Source organism: Protobothrops mucrosquamatus, unplaced genomic scaffold, assembly GCF_001527695.2.
Source record: "Protobothrops mucrosquamatus isolate PMUCROS unplaced genomic scaffold, P.Mucros_1.0 scaffold486, whole genome shotgun sequence".
Taxonomy (NCBI): domain Eukaryota; kingdom Metazoa; phylum Chordata; class Lepidosauria; order Squamata; family Viperidae; genus Protobothrops; species Protobothrops mucrosquamatus.
This window is the reverse complement of record NW_015386805.1, coordinates 99,636-120,225: the sequence shown is the minus strand read 5'-3', so window position 1 is coordinate 120,225 and position 20,590 is coordinate 99,636. Positions and strand designations below refer to the sequence as shown.

General features: G+C 36.2%; 1 protein-coding gene across 1 annotated transcript in view; it reads left to right on the top strand.

Annotated features, from left to right (window-relative positions):
- Nucleotides 1–20,590, top strand: part of CACNA1I (calcium voltage-gated channel subunit alpha1 I) — a gene marked incomplete at its 3' end in the record, with an annotated part of 271,333 nt that overhangs the window by 152,740 nt on the left and 98,003 nt on the right. The window contains exons 2-3 of the mRNA XM_029284278.1: nucleotides 4,097–4,208; nucleotides 6,422–6,555. Coding sequence (XP_029140111.1) covers nucleotides 4,097–4,208; nucleotides 6,422–6,555 — 246 coding nt within the window. The remainder of the gene's footprint in view (nucleotides 1–4,096; nucleotides 4,209–6,421; nucleotides 6,556–20,590) is intronic.

Genomic DNA, 20,590 nt, shown 5'->3' with positions numbered 1-20,590 from the left:
CATTTAATGCAAATGAACTGTTAGACTCTATATTGCCATCAGTAGGCATAAGATCCTCCCTTTTATTAAATAAAAAAGATCAGGATGAATAACCTGAACTGGGATATTATCTTAAGCATTCCTTGGAAAAAGGCAATCCAAACCAGTTTAATTATCAGGTTCTGTCAATGAACATGATGGTTATTAGTTTATTCCAATTCTGGAGAAGAAAACCAGGAGGAGGGGCATCCCAAATCACTAAATAGTTATAGTTGAAAAGACTTTATTTTGAAGTGCAAAAAAGTTGTGCATAAAGTTAATGAATAACTAGACAGCTTGTTACTCATCAAGATATTGTTTCAGAAATATATCCTTACCTAAACTGAGAAACAGAATGACCACAGGTGTGCAAAACAGCAGTGAGAATGAGAGTGACTTCTGATGGTCTGCTGACTTCCCCATTAACTTTTCTTGTGGAAATGTGGCATGGAGTGTGAAAAATAACAATCATGTGACTGCAGATGACTAAAACAGTGTGCTGATGCTGACGTGGTCACAACTTTGCCAAATTTCAATCCCAGACTTGGATTCCAGATTTTTGATGCATTCTTTAAAATTAGCCCATTTGAGGTATGTTGATTCAAACATTGTTCATGCACTGTTTCACCCAACTGAAGGTTAAAAACAGAAGGAATTTAGTAGTATAGAGATGCATATCCAGTGTCAAAAATATACAACTTATGATGATCAGTAGGTATATAATTCCTAAATTTTCTTTATGTGCACTAACAAATAGCTATGTAAACAGAGGATCTCTAAGGATCAAGGATTCCTGAATTCTCAGTGCATAAAGGCATGAAGCATCTCTGCATGGGGTTGTTTCCATGTTGCATTTACAATGCTCTGTCTGGTCTCCAGGAATAACTCTTTTTCAGTGAATAAGAGCCAATTGTTCAAATGGGCAGCATTGGTATAAGCACCTCATTCTTATTAGCAAAGGCTTGTTGAGTGTTCTAAGTTAGTTTATCGCCATCCACGAGCTGAGACTCTATGTGTAGTAATGCAATTATATGGTTGATGGTTTTGCTATTTTTCTCTGCTGGATAAAAATAGTAAAAAGAATAAAAATCTGGTTTTCACCAAACAGATTATCAAAGGAATTTCTCATCCTGCTAGTCATATGATACCCATGCTTGTTTTTTCAATAGAATCAGAGCAATTAAATGAAATTGTTTTGTCACAATTATTTGCAATTGTTTCTTTTTATGATTTTGGGTTTAAAGTATAAAACTGAAAACACATCTGCTTGAAATCAAGCAAGCAATGTAATTGCGTATAGAAATTAGGCTATATTCCTTTCCTCTTTTCCGTTTGCATTTAGTTTAACCTATTTACCATTTCCCATAAACTACAGACTGTAGGGTATATTAATTCTTCACCAACATTTCACATTCTAGTAAGAAGTTTTACTTGAGTTTTAATTTGAATAAATGCTGATAGAAATGTTCTTGAGATTTTATAGTTCTTTACCTGGTGTACTATTGGGGCCTTTATTCTCATTAGGCTAAATTTAAATATAGAAGCTGCAAAACAAAGATATGAAGGCACTTTCAGCTAATTTAAGGCTTCCTGCCTCTGGAACAGCCATTTAGAAAATCCTCATGGATATAACTCTACATTAAGAATGGCTCAAGTGCAGAAAGTAGAAAAGGGCATGATAGGATGACAGAAGAAACAGGATGGTAAATAGTTATGGTATTTGTGTCTTCTATGCAAAATGAGGTGACTTCTGATGAAATACAAAAAGAAAAAGATTTTCTTGGATTGCATTTGACTCCTGGTGATTGCATTGACTCTGAATAGTTGGAAGTAGAGATTGTAAAGTGAACTAACTCATTGGTAGTTAGTTGTAAAAAAGTATACGCAAAAGGATTAGTTGTCTTTGTTGCTAAATTTGTGCAGAGACATTATGCAGTAGCTAAGAAAACAATTGCAAGGACTATAAATCCTCATGCTTTAGGATCTTTGCTGAACACCAGCTCAGATAAAAAAACACATTTCCTCTTTAAGTGTACACTTAAAATCTGTCACTGAAATTGTGTTGAACATTGGCCACTGTTAGAAGTAAAGTAACAGTTTAGATGGGCCAGCAACCTGTTTTTCCAATATAAGCCTGGAAAACAATTAGTACCCCCATTTCTAGTTTGTGTGAGTGAAAGAGAATAATTTATCACCCTCTATGAAAACATTACCCTCCAGGTTTACAGATTGCAATAGGCCTATCTAGTTGTCACAGCCTATTGACTCCATGATTAAAAAAAAAAAAGCTTATCATAAGAGAAACAACTTTCTCTTTTAACAAAATCAGAGGGATATTAGAATAGGGCTACCATATGTAAGAGGAAGAAATACAGATGACAAAACAAGGGGTGTGTTGTGCATAAAATTTAGGAAGTTTCAATTGTACCATCATGGCCACCATTTTAATTATTTTAGTTACACCCTGCAGATATTCCTGCCAGAGACCTTTTGGCCAACATGATATTCTTACAGTAAGTAGCCTAATGCTATTGAGAAGCTCACGTGCAGAATGTGAATTCAGTAGAATCATCCTACTTGTTCACCAGCAACTAGAATTAAGACACATAATTTTCTATTATTGGAAGCAATGTATGGTTATTATTGTTTCATGGACATTGGTAGCGTTATCCTTTGGCTTAGAGCTGGAAGGGATCTAAAGATGTTTCCAGTTAATGCCACATGTATATTGTTACCATACACAAGGACATGGAATTCTATCTAGGCAGTTGGGCAGGATAGGCTCCTCCAGTAGTCTGTTCGATTTACATGATGGCAGTGGAGGAAAGTGCATCCTCCAGAATTAGCACAGTAGCCAGGAAAGACCAAATTTTCTGATTTAATTGTTTGTTTCTTTGTTTGTTCAATTTCTATGGCCACCCATCTCAGTCAATGACTCTGGGAGACTTACAATTCAGAAAATATATCACAACTAAAAATTTAAAAAACATTTTAAAACAGTAAAGCTAGTAAAAAAAAACATTGAAACATCCAATTCAACATAAAAACATCCAGTTCAACTGATTGCCCACTGGATACTTTGGCAGCTTGCTATTTTTTCAGTCTTGTAACTTTTCTATACATGTGCAGAACACTATGTGAATGTTTAGTCAATTATCTGGTTTCAGGGCAATAAGAATCACTAGGGAACCTGATTTAATAGGGAAACAAATCTGTGATCTTATTTTGGGGAAAAATAAGACAAGCAAATAAATACAAAAGTATATATTTATATTAGTTGCTCTTAAGGTATTGCTAACTATTTTTATATAAAGTCAACTAAAACAAATGTGAACAAGAGAGGATGACAAGGATAAACTGTAATTAAAATACATGCTATTTGTTTTCCTCATTACACATTATAAATGTTAATCAAAAAATGAATTCTGCTCATTTAATCTTACCCTGTTGCAGTACATTTAAAGTGATGTATTCAGAATGTAATGATAAAAATATTGTCTCTGTGTGTATGCACTGATGTGCATGGAGGGGGAAGAGATTCACAAAGATTTATCTCATAGATAAATCTGTATTTGTTGAACATTTATACTGGACCATTTTTTGCATTATTTGTGTCAACATCCTTACTACCATCTTCATGAAAACAATGGTTTGGTTATTTTAGAGTGGCAGACAAAGTAACTCATGTAAACAACTTATTCAGTAATAAAATTCTTCCCAGGTGATACCACTTTGGCCTGTATCTGAAGTATCCATAATTGAAACCTTTTTCCATGGAATTATTTATTTTATCTATAAGAATATATATTTTGTACATGATTTTTTCCATTCTACCTATGAAGGAATATGCTATCATGTGATTTTCTCACCTGCAATCTAATGGTACAATCTAAGAGCAATTATATTATCTCAATTATCTACTGTTTATGCATTGTATTGCTATGGTCTTATTGCTTACCTACTGTACACTCCGATAATTTTTTTTAAAACAAAAATTTCCACTCTAGTATATCTGAGGGTTAATTATGTTGTTTGTAAATGAGATCTTTTTTTCCTTGACTTTATTTCTTCCTTCTACCTGGTTTGAATGTGTCAGCATGATGGTGATCCTACTGAACTGTGTCACACTTGGAATGTATCAGCCCTGTGATGATATGGATTGCCTCTCCAACAGATGTAAAATTTTGCAAGTAAGTAGCTCCCTTTCTATAATGGAAATATATGGCCTTCTGGTTGATATCTTGACATTTTTCATAACTATGTTATGTAAACTAAAGTCATCAGCAAAATCATGTGGAAATAAGGCCCATAACAAGCTGGTACTTTTTTTCCATTTCAAACTTTTATTGGTTTAAGCCAGCACTTTTTAAATAATCTGTCAAAATGTCAAACTTGCTATTCCATCTATTCATACATCTGCTTCTGTGTTTCTCTATATAAGATTAGACTATATTGTTGGATCTTTGAAAAAGTATTCACACTCTTTCAGTTTTTCCAGATGTGACTATCTCTGCCAGTTAGTTATTAGAGCTTCTTGTGGATCCTGCTGATATATAGAATATCGAGACAACAAATAGCACCAAAGTGGGATGGTGCTTGGTTCACTTGTTTCATAAACAAAACCAAAATAAGTTTCTAAAATTCTGCATAAAAAAGTGGTTGATGCTCAATGTTGTAAAAAAGATTATAAAACCATTTCTAAAACTCCATCAACTCACAGTCAGGCACAGTCTCGAAATTGAGAGGATTTGAAATAAGGGTAAATCTTCCCAAGAGCGGATGACCTATCAAAATCAACATAATTTTGCTTGATTCCCAGAGTCTTCAGTAATAAAGACCATACATATAAAGTAAATAAATACATTCAGACAGTCACACAGACCTATTGAACAACATATACTGTACTGGTCTGCAGGTCTCTATTGCCTTGGCTAAAGTAATTACTTTCCTCACTCCATCATCAGAAAATTACTGGGAGAGTAGCAATGTAGAGGTCATTCCTCACTAAGAAGAATGTTGATGCTCATTTCAAGTTTGTCAAAAGGTACCTGGATGAACCTTCAGATGTCTGGAAGAATATTCTATGGATACAAAAGTCAAAAGTGGAATGTTTCAGTTTCTTGGAATACATTTTTTCTGGAAAAAATAAACACCGAATTCCACAATAAGAACTTCATTCCATGGACAAAGAGAAGATGGAAGTTTACTTGTTGGGGGGATACTCTGCTGCCCAGTTTCTACCCATCTTTTAAAGTGCATGTGGGTATATACTATAGCAAGATTCTAAGCATGCAAGCTCATGTACAGAAAATGGATTAAAGAAAAAAACAAATTCAGCATTTTGGCATGGCCAGGTCAAAGAACGGCATTTTAGAATGGCCAGAGTCAAATCGCATACCAATGATTTGGCAAGACCAAAAAACAGCAGTTCCAATTCAAAAAGCCCTCAAATATTATTGAGTTGAAGTGGCTTGCTATGAATAATAGGGCAACATTCCTATAAAACAATGTGCAAGAGATGAGAGATGTGTTTGCTTATGAAATAAATGCAACAATCACCAAATCTTTTCATTAGTTATTCAGTCAGCTTGATATCAGGCTCAAGTCCAAAGGCAACAACAATGAAATCCAAATGAGTCCACTTCTTTATTTGCTTATACCTAATGGAGAGAAGCTTGCCAAACTAAAGCTGTAACTTCTAACCTACTTGAAATATGGTGTGGCTACCCTGAACCTCTTATCTTCTTCCCCATCTAGCTTGGGACCCCTCATTCATTATAACGTCAAACAATCGCTGAAAAAGTAGACATTATGCAAGGACTACCTGTAGACTGTTTAATACATTCTAGGTAACACATATTGTTGGACTGAATTACAAATATAAAAATAAAAAACAATAAATAAACAATAGATTTAAAACAAAGATTTGTTTTAAATCTATTGTTTAAAATTATGTCAGATGGTTAAAAAAACAAAGATCTCAGCCTAGTCTATTATTTGTTAAGGGACCAGGTCAATGGTGGGATTCAAATATGTGAACAACCGGTTCTCTGTGTGGATGCCGCTTCCGAAAGTCCATTCTGGGCCTGGGCAACAAAAAATTAGCTACCAATTCTGCTGAACTGATGCAAACTGGCTGAATCCCACCACTGGACCAAGTAGATGTTTCTAGAAACAGTGTTCAGTGGAAGGATTGGTGGACATAATAGAACAGGCTCCTTTCTCTGTAAGCCATCTGCAACATCTTTGTGGGTGGCAGTGCCTGCAAAAGGGTTTTCAAACATTATTGTAAACAATTTATTAAAACTATATAGAAAGTCCTGTTCATGCATGTCATATGTGTATTCAAAATAATGGTTAAAATTAATTTAAGTCTGCATCTTTTTTCTTATGGACATTTTAGGTATTTGATGACTTCATTTTTATCTTCTTTGCTATGGAAATGGTGCTGAAGATGGTGGCCCTGGGGATATTTGGCAAGAAATGCTACCTTGGAGACACCTGGAACCGCCTGGATTTCTTCATTGTTATGGCTGGGTAGGTGTTTTTTTAAACCTGCTCAGAAATACACTAATAGACTAATAGATATGGAATTGGGCACTGTCTCTAAACTTAATTTTAACATAACTATAAGAATAGTTCAATTCTGTTGTGTTAAAAATTAAAAAGTGAATTGAAAGCATGGCCCCATGCATTGGAGGGTAAACAGGACTGCTAAGAAAACTTAATACAAATGAAAAAGTTCTTCAGCACATAGTAGTCTTTCAGCCAGCTTCATATTCATCTTTGGGGAAAGATAATGGCCCTCCTTATATTGCTTGGGAAGGACAAACATTAAAGCCAGTGAAAGTTGGCTATGGGAGGTTGCATTGCTATGTTTCTCTAATCCCGTATATTATATAAGTCCCTTTGGCCATAATATGGGTACTTACTAGAATCCCCTGCTTTGTACATGAAATTGAATTAAAATGTTCCTAGAGAGTAGCTATTAGTTTCTATTTCAATACTTTCACAGAAACAATGTCTACAATTTCCCTAATTGATCGGTATCACTATCAAACTATTTTACCATTATGGTTTCCCCCCCTAATATTCAGCTAAAATACTTTCCTGAAACTTCACCAGAGTGTGTCTTGCACTCTGAAACAACAAAGAACAGGTAATAAGCCCATTCTGTTTGTGCTTGTGAGCTGGTAGGAAGCTAATTTAAGCATCACTAAGGAACAGGTTTATCCAAGAATTTACAAAAGCTATTGTTTAGGCTGAATCTTGTGATGTTGCATCTGACCAACTGGATGGTTCTTAGCTTATTGTAAAAGGCTTCCCTCTTCAGCATAAGTTTAAAGAGGTGGGGTAAAACAGAAAGGAAGGTACCTAGAAGTCCCAAATACAGAACTTACCAGCATTTTGTAAACAATTTGAAAACATAAGGGGAGATGTAAAATTGTGCAATTCTGGGAAAAACTAATCCTTAAATATATAAAAACCACTTAAGGAATATAATAGAAATAATAGAAGGCAACAATCATATAGTCAGAATTCCAAAGAAAAAATAGTTGTATATTGCCATCTTAAAGGATATCTTAAGATTCCAAACATGTTCAGATGACATTACAAAAATGCAGGTTTGAGGAAGATTATCTAAATCTTCTGTTAGAATCTGGTTGGGCAGGCCCTTCTTGCTCCTTTGCATTTGTTCTTCCTCTCAAGCAGTATATCCTCACAATTTTATAAACTGTTGAGGACAAGTGAAAGGTATCTTTTGGGAGTGACTGCTCCTTTTCCCATTGAAGAAAATTGTTCTACCCATGATATAATCTGACTCTAGATGGCAAACCACAGAATTACCTGGTAATTCAATCCATCTTCCCAATAACCATTTGCTTCAGTAAAAAGCACTGACTAAAGTTTTCCCCATAACATCACTGTACAGTATTGAAGCCTGCCAGTGCAGGGTATCAATGGTATCAGATGATTGAAGTGGCATTATTGTGTTATGCCAAAAGGTAGTGTATGATGCAATGGAGAATACAGTTACAGTACTTGCTATGATTTAAAAACTAAATATCTATTAATGCATCTTAAAAATGTGTTGGTCTTTTTTCACATCCATTCACATTGCTGATATATTCAAGCCTGTGATCAACTACAAATTCTTTTTTGCATATGCCTTTGTATACCAATTACCCCTTTGTGCATTTGAATTCTTCTCCTAAGTGAAGAACTCTGTATTTGTCTCCATAAACTTCCATTTTTCTCTTGAGCCCACTTTCCTAATCTATCAAAATAATTTTGAATTTTATTTTTCTCCCTCAGTACATATTAATAACCACCCAATGTAATTTTGTATCATCAGCAAATCTGATAAGCAGCTGGTACAAGGCATAGAAACAAAAGGGAGTTTTCATGATCAGTTCAGAGTTGTTTCATTTTACAGAGTTTTGGCGTTAAGGGCATCTTTTTTATTAAAAGCAAACACATTGTGACAAACACATTGTGATTCTGTCTTTACTTTCCGATGGCCAATCTAAGCACACCTCAGGGACAAAGTGACATGTAAGTGCTTTAACAGCAAAGTTGCTGTATTAAAGCTACAGTAGTTACTTCCTCTGTCCCTCTGCAAGCTGAGTGAAGGGCCCATAGGGATTTGCAAGTTAAATATCTAGTGCACTGTCACAGTTTACACTTGTAGCCAAAATTTTACAGAATGGTGTCATTATACAATGAACATTTGCCCTGCTTTTTTTCAGTAAATAATCATTTATCATTTTTATCTGGAATTTACAACTAGCAATGGGTTTTATCTAGAATTTACAACTAGCAATGGGTTCAAGCTTAAATAAGTAGAAAAGAGCTCTGTAAAATGGTATTTTCTATAGCAAAGAATAGCAATACATTTTTTTGTTGTATTCATTCCATTAAGTCGGCACAGAATTATCACTTGGCTTGTTTTAGATCAGTGTAAATCCTTTATTGCCATCTACAAGTTTTTATTGTTGTCATTATCCAGTTGGAACGTTTACTGCTGGCCAAATTTAAATGGCATACAATCTAATATTAATAGGACACGTTTACTTTTTGAAGAAAAGTGAAGTTTTTTACACGGTCTGGATTGACTTGGGACAGTAAACACTACAGTTACATATAAAGGTAGTCTAATTCATTATCTTTTTAGGAGCCAACTTTCACACCCATATTTCTCCATAGTACAGAAAGAAAGTTGTGTCTTGTAGGTATTGAGGTTTTGTCCTTAAGTGTTTCCATTGATCATTCAAATCTAGGAGACTCTTATAAAGTTCATATGTATTTGGAAAAAAAATATTTTGTAAAGAATCTATAGCTCAAATGCAAGTTGAGAGAAAAGGCAGTTATAAATGGCAAACATATTTGCTGATTTTCTGGGGAATTATGATTACTATTGTAACAATGTAGTATGCTGCTCTTCAAAACATAGTTTATAGCACAACAGATTTACTGAGGAAGTTACTCAAAACACAATTCAAACGTAGTACTCTCAGTGCAACAATCAAAGTAAAATTTATATATTATTTAAAATGTTCAGAATCGAGTTCAGTATCTTTGACAATTGCCAAAGCAAATGTACAGGTATGGGCGCACCAATACTTGATCCATATTCCAGAACACAACTTGTTTCTTATGCCAGTTGGAATATAAAAGTATATATTCTATTCATTGCAAAATAGTCACATAGCAAAAAAAAAAGACCATAGGAAAAAAAAGAACGTAGAAATGCTTGTTGTTCAATGCATTGTTCTGGTGAATTAGCAGTAATCTATTTTGCCACACTATAGATTTCATTCCCTTCTCTCTCCCTCCTCTCTTTGGTTCTTAATCCCAACATTAATTCCTTGGGGAGGGGGGTTGTCCTAATTTTACCTAGCACTAAAACTTCTGGAATATATTAAGTTTAGTAAAAGTTTTATCAAAAGATGTGATTCATGTAAATTACTTAGAGGCTAAGTTAAACTCACAGGCTGGGTTTAACAAACTGATAGCACTTTGTAAATCCCCCCCAGACACCCAACATTTGCTCTATCCAAACTTCTATTGAACTAGGATACAATCCTCCCTTCTCCTATATTGTGTAGAAGGAAGCATTGTATCCAGGTTTGATAGAATTTTGATAGAACAAAGTGTAGCAGAAGAGTGAACTGTCTGCTACTGATTTAGTAGAGTACCTAAAAATTGCTGATAGGTGCCAGGAGGAGACAGAATACAGAATAATAGAGTTGGAAGGGACTTTGGAGATCTCCTAGTGTAACCCCCTCTGAGTAGGAGGCCCTAAACCATTCTGGACAAATGGGTGTCCTATTTCTTCTTAAAAACCTGCAGTGATCGAGCACCCACAACTTCTGGCTGTTCCACTGATTAATTGTTCTCACTGTCAGGAAATTTCTCCTTAATTCCAGGTTGGATCTCTCTTTGATAATCTTCCATCTGTTACTTCTTGTCCTGCCCTCAGGTGCTTTGGAGAATACGTCCTGGGGGAGAAAAGACACTGTCGGGGAGTTTATAACCTTCTGACGATAAAACGGTGGGGTCAGGAAGAGAAACAATCTGATCTGTATTGATCAAGGATGATCAAATCGGAGGTCAGGAGATTAGTTGAAACAACGAGAAGAGACGTGAGAAAGATCTTAGAGTATGTAGAAAAAACATAACACCACTGGTTTTGACCTGACAGTTGTCAAACACAGGAAATCAGGAGCCAAGGCAATTCAAATTAATACAGGTTCATTGCATGCTAACACTTTCTACAAGAAACTGAACTACAGTTAAGGCAAATTGGTGGTAGATTAAGGTCAACAGAATTCAAACTGGACTGGACTTATGGGCATGAAGGAACTCAAAACTGATGATGTGCTTGACCCCTCTTTCTTGCTCAGCATGGTAATCTCCTAAAACAGTATTCCAAATGTGGCCTTAGCAATGCAGTATAAAGTGGTACTAAAATTTCATGTGATCCTGATACTATCCCTCTGTCGATACAGCCAAGGATGCATTGGCTTTTTTGGCAACTGCAGCACACTGCTGGCTTATACTTAAGTGGGTGTCCAGTAGGACACCGAGGTCCCTCTCACAATTACTGCTGTTGAGCCAGATACTGTTTAGCCAGGTTGAAGCAGATTTCCCACCAATGAGACAATAGGTTTTTCAAAACTGATACCAGTTTTAGCACTGATTTTGCTGAACCATTGCAGAGCTGGCAAAACCCTGATTCAAAGTCTGAAATGAGTGAGAGCAGAGATGCCTGGAGCTGATTCAAAAGTGGTACAACATCCTTGGATAGAGGACCCTTATATCTGTCTGTCTGTTTCATCTCCCCATTTAGGAATTAGTTTATAAGTAAAAGTTACAGTTCAAGAATAAAAACAGTTGCATTTAATAATGTGTTGGAAATGCAGTTACCCCAACGACATTCATAAAAGCAAAGTCCAATAGAAACAGAATGGAAATACTATCAGGGTTGGGAAATGTTTTGTGGTTTCTTGAGTAAATCAGATATCATAGAAATTTCTTTCAAGATTATTCTGATCATATGGGGAAAGGCCACCTAATTTCCCCCCTCCCCTAAGTTATTTTTGCATTGTTCTCTTTGCACAGGCAATTTTTGAGAAGCTGCAAACTGTAACATAGGTCCCTAACTTTTTTGAGAGCTGCAGCAGCATATCCAATGATGCACTGACATTTCTAGAAAGGATATGGCTGTACTTTTTTGGCCTTTTGTCCCATTGAGATGAGGTTTCAGAGTGGGAATGGGAATGAGAGGTCTCAGGGACAGCAAAATAGCTCTAACAAATATTATGCTAAAGCTTGTCCCATGATTCAAAAACCTGCATCTTTCTTTGATTATAATGTGTGCCTCTAGCAGAAAAATTAAGAAAAAAAAGGAAAATAGTAATTTATATAGTTCCAGATAATATAGTCTCCAGTTCTGGATTTATAAGATAAGGTAGGCTATAAATCATCAATAAAATAGGCACATTAGTGCCTATACAATAGTAGGCACACCTATTTTGTTTACTCAAGTATATTTATTCCCTTATATCCCTCTGTTTGCAAATTCCAAGAGTTACAATTTTCCTTAAGTAAATTCCACCATCTGCTTCTTGCCCTCTTCACCTTCACTTCCCAGGCAATTTAGCTGTTTCTGAAGGAAGACTCCACTGTCACTAAAATGTACAGTTGCCATAGCAATGAGAATTGTCATCACTATATCTTTATTCCCTCCTCTCCTTCCCAGATTAAGGAGTGACTTTTAAAATAAAAGGCCACAAATCAATATTTTTCTTCTTTGCTGTCTCCCTTAAGAAATCAGACACTTCCCCAAACAAAAGCATATCTTTTGCCGGGCTAAATAAAACATTCAAGTACAGAAAGCAGCAATACCACTTCTCTGCTGAATTTCCATTTCTTTACCATCTCTCAAGTTAAATTAGACAGCAAGTGGCCAGGTGGCTAATGTTTGGCAGCTGCTGTTGAAGAACAAGACTATTCTCCATTTCATTTGTTTGCTGCAGGGATGTCCACAAGGTATGGTAAAAGAAAAAGAAATCAAGATGGCAGCTGTAATGGTGCCAACAAAGCTCTGCATATTTTTATGTTCGCAGATTATTTTGTTTATTTAATGGATTATTTACTTATTTAAAACATTTTCACCAACCACACAACTCAGTCAAGGTGACTCTGGGAGGCTTATAGAAAATGCAACAAAATCTCAGAAAAATTAATACAAAAACATAATACAAAAATTAGTAAGCAATCATGAAACAATAAAACAATATAATTGAGATACAAAGAGAACCAACACCATTACAGTATGTATATGGTGGTCACAACACAAAGGACCTGGAAAAAAGCCAGGTCTTGACAGCCTTATTGAAGGTCAGTAGATTAAGTGCCGACCATTTCTCAGGAAGATCATTCCATATTTCCTCTTTTTCTTCATTCCTGGAGATGTGACTTGCACAGTGTTAGCGAGGTTGGTTAGTGGGCTTGGTTCTCCCAAGATACCTTCACAAAAGCTTCAGCATCCAAGAATCTCTAACTTTTATACTCAGCAGATGGGTATAATTTGTTTCATAACTGATGCTAATCCTACCCCTATCCTGAAGAGATCAGCCAATTTTCTATAAGAAGACTTAAAAATGGACACAATTTCAACTGCACAATTGCAGCTGCAATCTTGACTTCTTTTTCCCATAAACACTCCTGGTTTGGGGTATGTTCTCTTGAAAATAGAGTTGTTTTTTTCCAAGAAGTGACTCGCATTGGATTGTTCTTGCTGAACCAATTTTAACTTAAGGAGCTTCTTTTCACAAAGTAGTTGAGAAGTAAGACTTCAACATTTAAGATTAAGTGTACTAAATTGCTTGTCAGTTTTGTAATGGTAGGTCTGTGATTAAGAGATTGAGTAGAGTGAGAAAGTCACTGCTTTGAAAAAGCATATGGGTTCCAATTTCTTTTCCATCTGACCTCATCTGGCTTGCTGCTTAAATCTGTTCTCCCATCGTGGTTATTAGTATTTATCTGGAATTTTAGATTCTGGAGTTAATGACCTTATTCTTAATGCTTCTTCTCTATAAATGATAATTGTATGGCTTTATTATGATAAGTAGATGATATGGTGGAGTCAGTAGCTGAAAGGAAGGAGGCCCTGGTGGGGTTAGTTAAGAGATAACGTCAGTTTAGACTCTATAGATGGGAGGAAGCAGAGAAGGTCAAAAATTTAGGTCTGTTTCCCAGAGGAAAACAGGCAGTGTGGTGAGATTCTTGTGTACAGTGGAGTCAACAGTAAAGGAACCTCTTTACCTAAGTCCCAGAGCTACTTTGATTGTTTGTGCCTGACAACTCATAACTCTTGGAAGATATATATGGCAAAGTGAAATCCTGGACCTGGTACAAGATACTGTATAGCAGTGCCAATATGGAATTTATACTATCCACAATGACTCATCACTATCAGTGTGCATAACCTGAATCCAGAGGAACATCACCTAAAGATCATACTCAATTTCTTATCTTGTCTGCTTCAGTGGGCGTATGGCTGCCTCACTGAGCATATGAGACAAAATAAAATCCGAAGATATTTTTTCAGATCGAAAGAAATAATATGTGTTCTAACTTCTGTGTCATAAGTGCCAACTTAAGAAAATTCAGAATAGGGATACTCATTAACCTTGAAAATGAGTTTCTAGTCTTTGTTTCCACTTCTTCATACACAATAACAATTACATTCTGAAAATAAGAACACATTTTTAATTGCAAATCATATTTAAAATCATATTCTTAAGTGAATGTTAAAACAAAAGAGTTTCACTGCCGTTTTATACAGCAAAACTGCAGATTTGAAGAGTATTTTGCATTACTTAATGGGGTTAATTAAAACAAGAACATTTCCTATAAAGGATAAGCTAGAATCTAGTTTTCATGAACAATAGATGTAACATACCTATTTCTAGACTGAACCATTTCAAATTACAGAAGTAAGGTCATATAATGTATTTTTTCATGCTGAAAATAAACTTAGATTAAAGAGAATTATTTTAAGCCTGCAACATACAGATATACATACCACATTATCCCTTTTTGGCATAAGCAAAGGGCAAAAATGTGTAAGAAACAAAGCAAAAAAAAAAGAAAAAAGAAAGCCATGAGATAAGGAAACAAAGTATACCTCAATCTGGGTTATCCCAACCTTATTCACTATACTATTCTATATCTTTCTATACTTGGACTGAATCATACTTTAATTCTTGAAATGTTTCATCTCTTTGTTTGAGGATTTCATCAGTTCTGTTCCACCAGGTTTTTCTAAATCTTCCTCTTCTTCAACCATTCATTTTTTTTTCATATATTTGTTTACAATTTGATCCTCATTCATTCAGTCTGTATGATTAAACAGTGTTTACGTATTGATCACTTACTCATACAAATTTAAAGAAACAAATGATATATTATGTTATCAAAAATACGTAACAAGTGTTTAAAATATGTGAGACAACATGAAATATATGTTGTTATACTAATAAAGAAGTACAGTTCTACATATAATTATCCAATTATATATATATATATATAACTATAGTGCTTCTTTAATTTATTGTATTTTGTATAAATGAGTCCCATATTTCATTATACTATACTTATCCATACAAAATCTACACCTGTAGACAATCCGCACAGAGTAAATGTAACAAGTGTAATCAAGTGATCAATCTATTGAGAAAATGGGACCATTCATTAAGCAGTCTTTTAACCATTTTAGGGTATAAATAATCTAAATGGGAATTGTTTCAACTTAATACTACATTGATATATTGTACTCCTAAAAATTAAATCTGAGAAATTATACTCCTGAAACTAGGCTGAACAAGAATACTTTCAGCAGTGAAAGTATAAAACTTGCCCTAACTGAAGATTTTTAAATAGCTTCTGACCAATTGTGGTATTAGGATTTCAATTAAAAATGATTTATAAAAAGAAATATGCAGGTTCATTAATTGATTCACACCTTTGATTTAGATCCTGCCCTGTCTACAGAGTTTCAGTTTCCAAATGAATTGCAGTTCACAGCTGTTTTACCCACATCAGAATTGATTGTGTTAATTCATATCATGTTTTTTCAGGATGGAGGTCAATATTTTTTGGGTGGAACTGATCTCTGAAAGCCTTGTTGAGAGATTTTGGGCAATCTAAAATGGCAGGCTCCATAAAAATTTCTGTTTCCTTTTCCACTCATAGGAAGAGACTATTATATTGGACAACAGGTCCTCCTCCTTCTCCTCCTCCTTCTCCTTCTCCTTCTCCTTCTCCTTCTCCTTCTCCTTCTCCTCCTCCTCCTCCTCCTCCTCCTCCTCCTCCTTCTTCCATATATGTTATCGGCCGTTGGTGATCATGTTGGCGATCCTGTTTTTATCTGCAGATGCATGAAAAAGTGCTGCTGAGTTTTTTCCAAACCAGTCACTTAGATTTTGAAGCCATGATGTTCTTCTTCTGCCTGGACCTTGTTTGCCTTCAATTTTTCCCTGGAGGATTAAATGGATGGGTGTCGCATCACATGTCCAAAATATTCTAACTTTCATTTTTTAATTGTTTTAATGATTTTCCTTGGTTTTCCCAGGCGGCTTATCACCTCCTCATTTCTGATCTTGTCAACCCAGCTTATACCTAACATCCGCCTGTAAATCCACATTTCAAAACAGGTCATTATCTAAATTAGACTTATTTGCAGAATGAATGAACTGTTCTTCCAAAATGATAGATAGATAGATAGATAGATAGATAGATAGATAGATAGATAGATAGATAGATAGATAGATATAAAAAAAATTAAAAAAAATTTAAAAAGAGATATCACTGACCAAAGTAATTACACCTCTCTGTTCCACCTTATTTTTAAATTGAAATGCTATTTTCTTTGCATTACAAGAGAAGGCTAGAAAATGTTATGCGTACAGGTAGTCCTCGAGTTACGAATGTAATGGAGCCTGCCCATTCAATTCATAACTCAAGGATTTGTAGGAGTGAATCTCATACCTTGAACGCGATTCACTCCCAGCTTTCACCCATGCATTCACTAATTTAATGCGTGGGCAAATGCGTGGCTTATTAAATGAACATGAGGTATCTCAGGGTGGGGAAGGCCATGGGGGGGCCTAATTATAAAACAGACCATCTTCAGACCACCCAAGGCATCCCCCAACCCACTGAAATACCTCATGCTCCCTCCCCTGGGGGCCCACAATTGCTACCCCAATCCTGCCATGCCGGGTCACTTATCTTGTGAAGATCTGTCTCCTCTCCAGCCTCTCTGTTTCTTTCTCTGCTTCCAGCAAGAGCAGAGGGAGGCCTCCAAGGCCCAGAATGGACCTCCGGAAGCACATGGCCACCACCCACAGCCTCTGTTCTGGGCCTTGGAGGCCTGGGAGGAGACCTCTGAAGCCAGAATGAGTCTTCAGAGCCCCGCTGAAGCATCCCCCAGTGTCCTTTCCGGGTGGCAGCCTTCCCCAGCCTCTGACACCCAGATCAGTCCTTCGGAGCCCTGCTGAAGCATCCCCCAGCTTCATTTCTGGGCGTTGGAGGCCTTTTCTGGGCCATTGCTGCCCAGAAATGATGCCAGGGGATGCTTCGGCAGGGCTCCAGGGGCCCATTCTGGGTCTTGGAGGCCTCCTCCAGGCTTCCAAGGCTCAGAATGGAGGCCATGGGTGGTGACCAGGTGCTTCTGGAGGTCCATTCTGGGTCTTGGAGGCCTCCTCTGAGCCTCTGAGGCTCAGAATGGAGGCTGGGGGAGGCTTTTGCGTGCCTCTGGAGGTGCGTTCTCCTCCAGCTTTCATCCCGTTCTCTGTTGCAGAGAACAGAGGCCTAAACTACCATGACATCATGCAAGATCAGTAGCATGATATCTCGTGCCAGTGATCTTGCATGATCTTGCATTGCTTTAGCCCTCCATTCTCTGCAAACGCACTGAAGGAAGCAGCAAAACAGCCAAGAAAGTGAAGGATCTCTCGATCTTCGCAAAATAAATATCCATAGGTCTAGTGCCTAGGGAGACCCAGGGGGGGAGGGAGGGAATAGCCAGAGTGAATGTTGCAGTGCCACTGCAGTCGTTCGTAAGAGTGAATGATTGCCATGGTGCAGCAACATTTGTAATTTTGGGGCTTTTTCATAAACACTAGGGTGCGCTTATCACGTAACTTCAAACATTTGCTAAGGGAATGCTCATAACTCGGGGATTATTTGTATATAAAAAGGAAATACTAAGAAACCTGAAAGAAAAGTCAGAAGATGTCCAATTCTTTTTTTTCTTCTCTTTTCTTTTTGGCTAGAGTGGTGTCAGCAACTAACAGTCCAATTCTATGCTTGTTGAACATGAAGCGACTAAATTATCTTATAACTGGTAAGCAGAAGGCAGGAGATAAAGGGCTTTTAGAATAAATACCTCAGTACCTGCTAAGAATAGCACTCTAGAAGGGAAAGACAATATAGATCTTTTCTATTCCATTTTTTCTTGTATCTAAGATTGGAAGTAAACTCTTTTGGATAAATTCATTTTTCAGACTAAGCCATAATGTGGTTCATTTGTCTTTGACTTAATATAATATGTAAACCTACATTCTGCATTTTGAAAATCATGGTTTATACTTAGTGTTATTTATCAACCAAGCCACTGTGATTTCTTTAACAAGCTGTGGTTAAAGCCAGTGATGGATTAGTGGCTTCCCAATTTTCAATCTTAGCTAGTTGGAAAATAAGGTTTTTCCAAATGCCAAAATAAGAATTTTAGATCAAGGGTCTCGAAGATATATTTTCAATGAAAAAAGTATGTATATTCCTGAGTTCTTTTAACTTCTAAAATAATTTAGACTCCTGACTTGCTTTCTTGCCTTTTAAAAATCTGGCTGTAATCGGACTTCTCAGGGTCCCCGCAAACACTGTGAAATCTACACTAAGTTGTCGCTTGACATGACTACTGCTTATGCCTACACACATTAGCTTCAAAAACACCCCTATGTTTCTTAATAGGACCTGACAGTTTCTCTCCCTAGGTTTGGGAGAGATCTAAGTGTAAAAGTGGTGTCAAATAATTACACATTATGCTTTGGAATGGGTGTCATAGACCTCGGTCACTTTCATAAAGCTTTTGTCAGGAGAGAAATAAATCCTCAATTAAATCAGGAATAACTTAATTAAGCTATTTGCCATTTGGGGATGTTGAACTTCTCGGCTCTAAAACTAAAGTAACTGTATAATTAGTAATTAATTTTTTCTTTACTCCCGGAAGATATATCTTATTTAATGCTGGGAGAGAAATTAGAGTGGAAAAAAAACCCCACCAAACCTCACAAGGTGGAAAGAAATGGGGTAACTGACCTGAAAAAAGAAGACTGTATTGGGATAGAAAGAACTTTGGGCAGAACAGAAATGCACTGTACCTGTCAAAATGGACGAGGAGGTTGGTGTGGATAAGTTCATGAAAACTATAATATGCTCATCATATCAATTTTCCATATGACAGGTGAAGACCAAAGATCAAAGGAATGGAATGACCCCTGAGCTGAATGACTAGGGAGATGTGTGAATATTGGGAAGGGCACTAGCAAGTATTTTGGCTGTTATCTCTTTATTTTATGGTCTGTACTTTTTTTCTCACCTTCTTCCTCTTTCATACACACACACACACACACACACACACACACACACACACACACAAATGTACATTCAGATACTGAATTAATTTGACATCAGATTAATTCATAATGTGACTAGGACTGATAATGCATCTTAATCTGAAACATGGCTTGTATTTAAAGTTCTGCCTTGTCTCTGAATCTGAACAGCAGGGGGGGGCGGAAGGGAGGTAATCTCTAGTTAATTCTCCCTTCTGGCATCATAATCGAACTGTCCCAGCCTCAGCTTCTTCGCTGTCTTGTCTTTTTTTCTCCTATAACTCTGTGTGGGTTGAAACAAGGATGCAAAAAAAGAAAACCCGTGAGGGGAGTTCAATCTTCAGTGGCTCCAGTCTCAGTCAAGCTCCTGTAGTTTTTTTAAAAAAAAACATAAAAACCAGAGGATATACTAGTTAAAATAGAAGGAGGTTAGTGAAATGTGGCTAGCTATGATTTTCTGTGTCGTTATTTAAAAATAGTAAGTTTAATCTATGGCTAGTTACAGACTCTGTTGAGCAGATATAACTGCAGAAAACTCACACAAATGCAATTATTCCAATTTGGTAGTCATTTTGTGTCATGTCCACTGGGAGAAGGGAAAAAAAAAGAATTTCATCACGACTTTATTTTAGAACACAATGATATTATATAGCAGTGCAGGTTCCATCTCAGCATGGATTGCAATAATGCAAGCAAACTACTGGAATCTCAGCATGTCATAGGGAAAGTTATCAAAAACGTATATATTATGTGTCATTGCAAAAAAAAAATCTATATTTTTAAAGTTTGTTTTCAGAAAACCGTACTGTGGAGTTCTTGAATTGAAATCAGTATTAAGGAAAGTTATATACAAAATCTATAAAGATAGTTCTCGACTTACAAAGTTTGCTTAGTGACAGTTCAAAGTTACAACAGCACTGAAAATGATTTATGACTGCTTTTCACACTTATGACCTTCGCAACATTACCATGATCATGTAATCAACATTCAGATGCTTGGCAACTGGTTCATATTTATGACATTTGCAGAGTCCCAAGACCATGTGATCATCTCTTGCGACCTTCTGCCAACCAAAGTCAATGGGAAAGCCAGATTCACTTAACAACCGGGTTACTAACTTATCAACTGCAGTGATTCACTTAACAACTGAGGCAAAAAAAGTTGTAAAATGGGGCAAAACTCAGTTAACAAATGTTTCACTTAACAACTGAAATTTTGGACTCAATTGTGGTCGTAAGTCAAGGACTACCTGTATTATGGAAAGTTATAGTTAACAATGTTAACTATAACATTGTTTTTTAATATTCTTTTAAAGGTTTTTAATGTTTTATTAAAACTTTTAACTGTTTTACAACCTCCTGGTGCTCACGTTTTGTTTCCT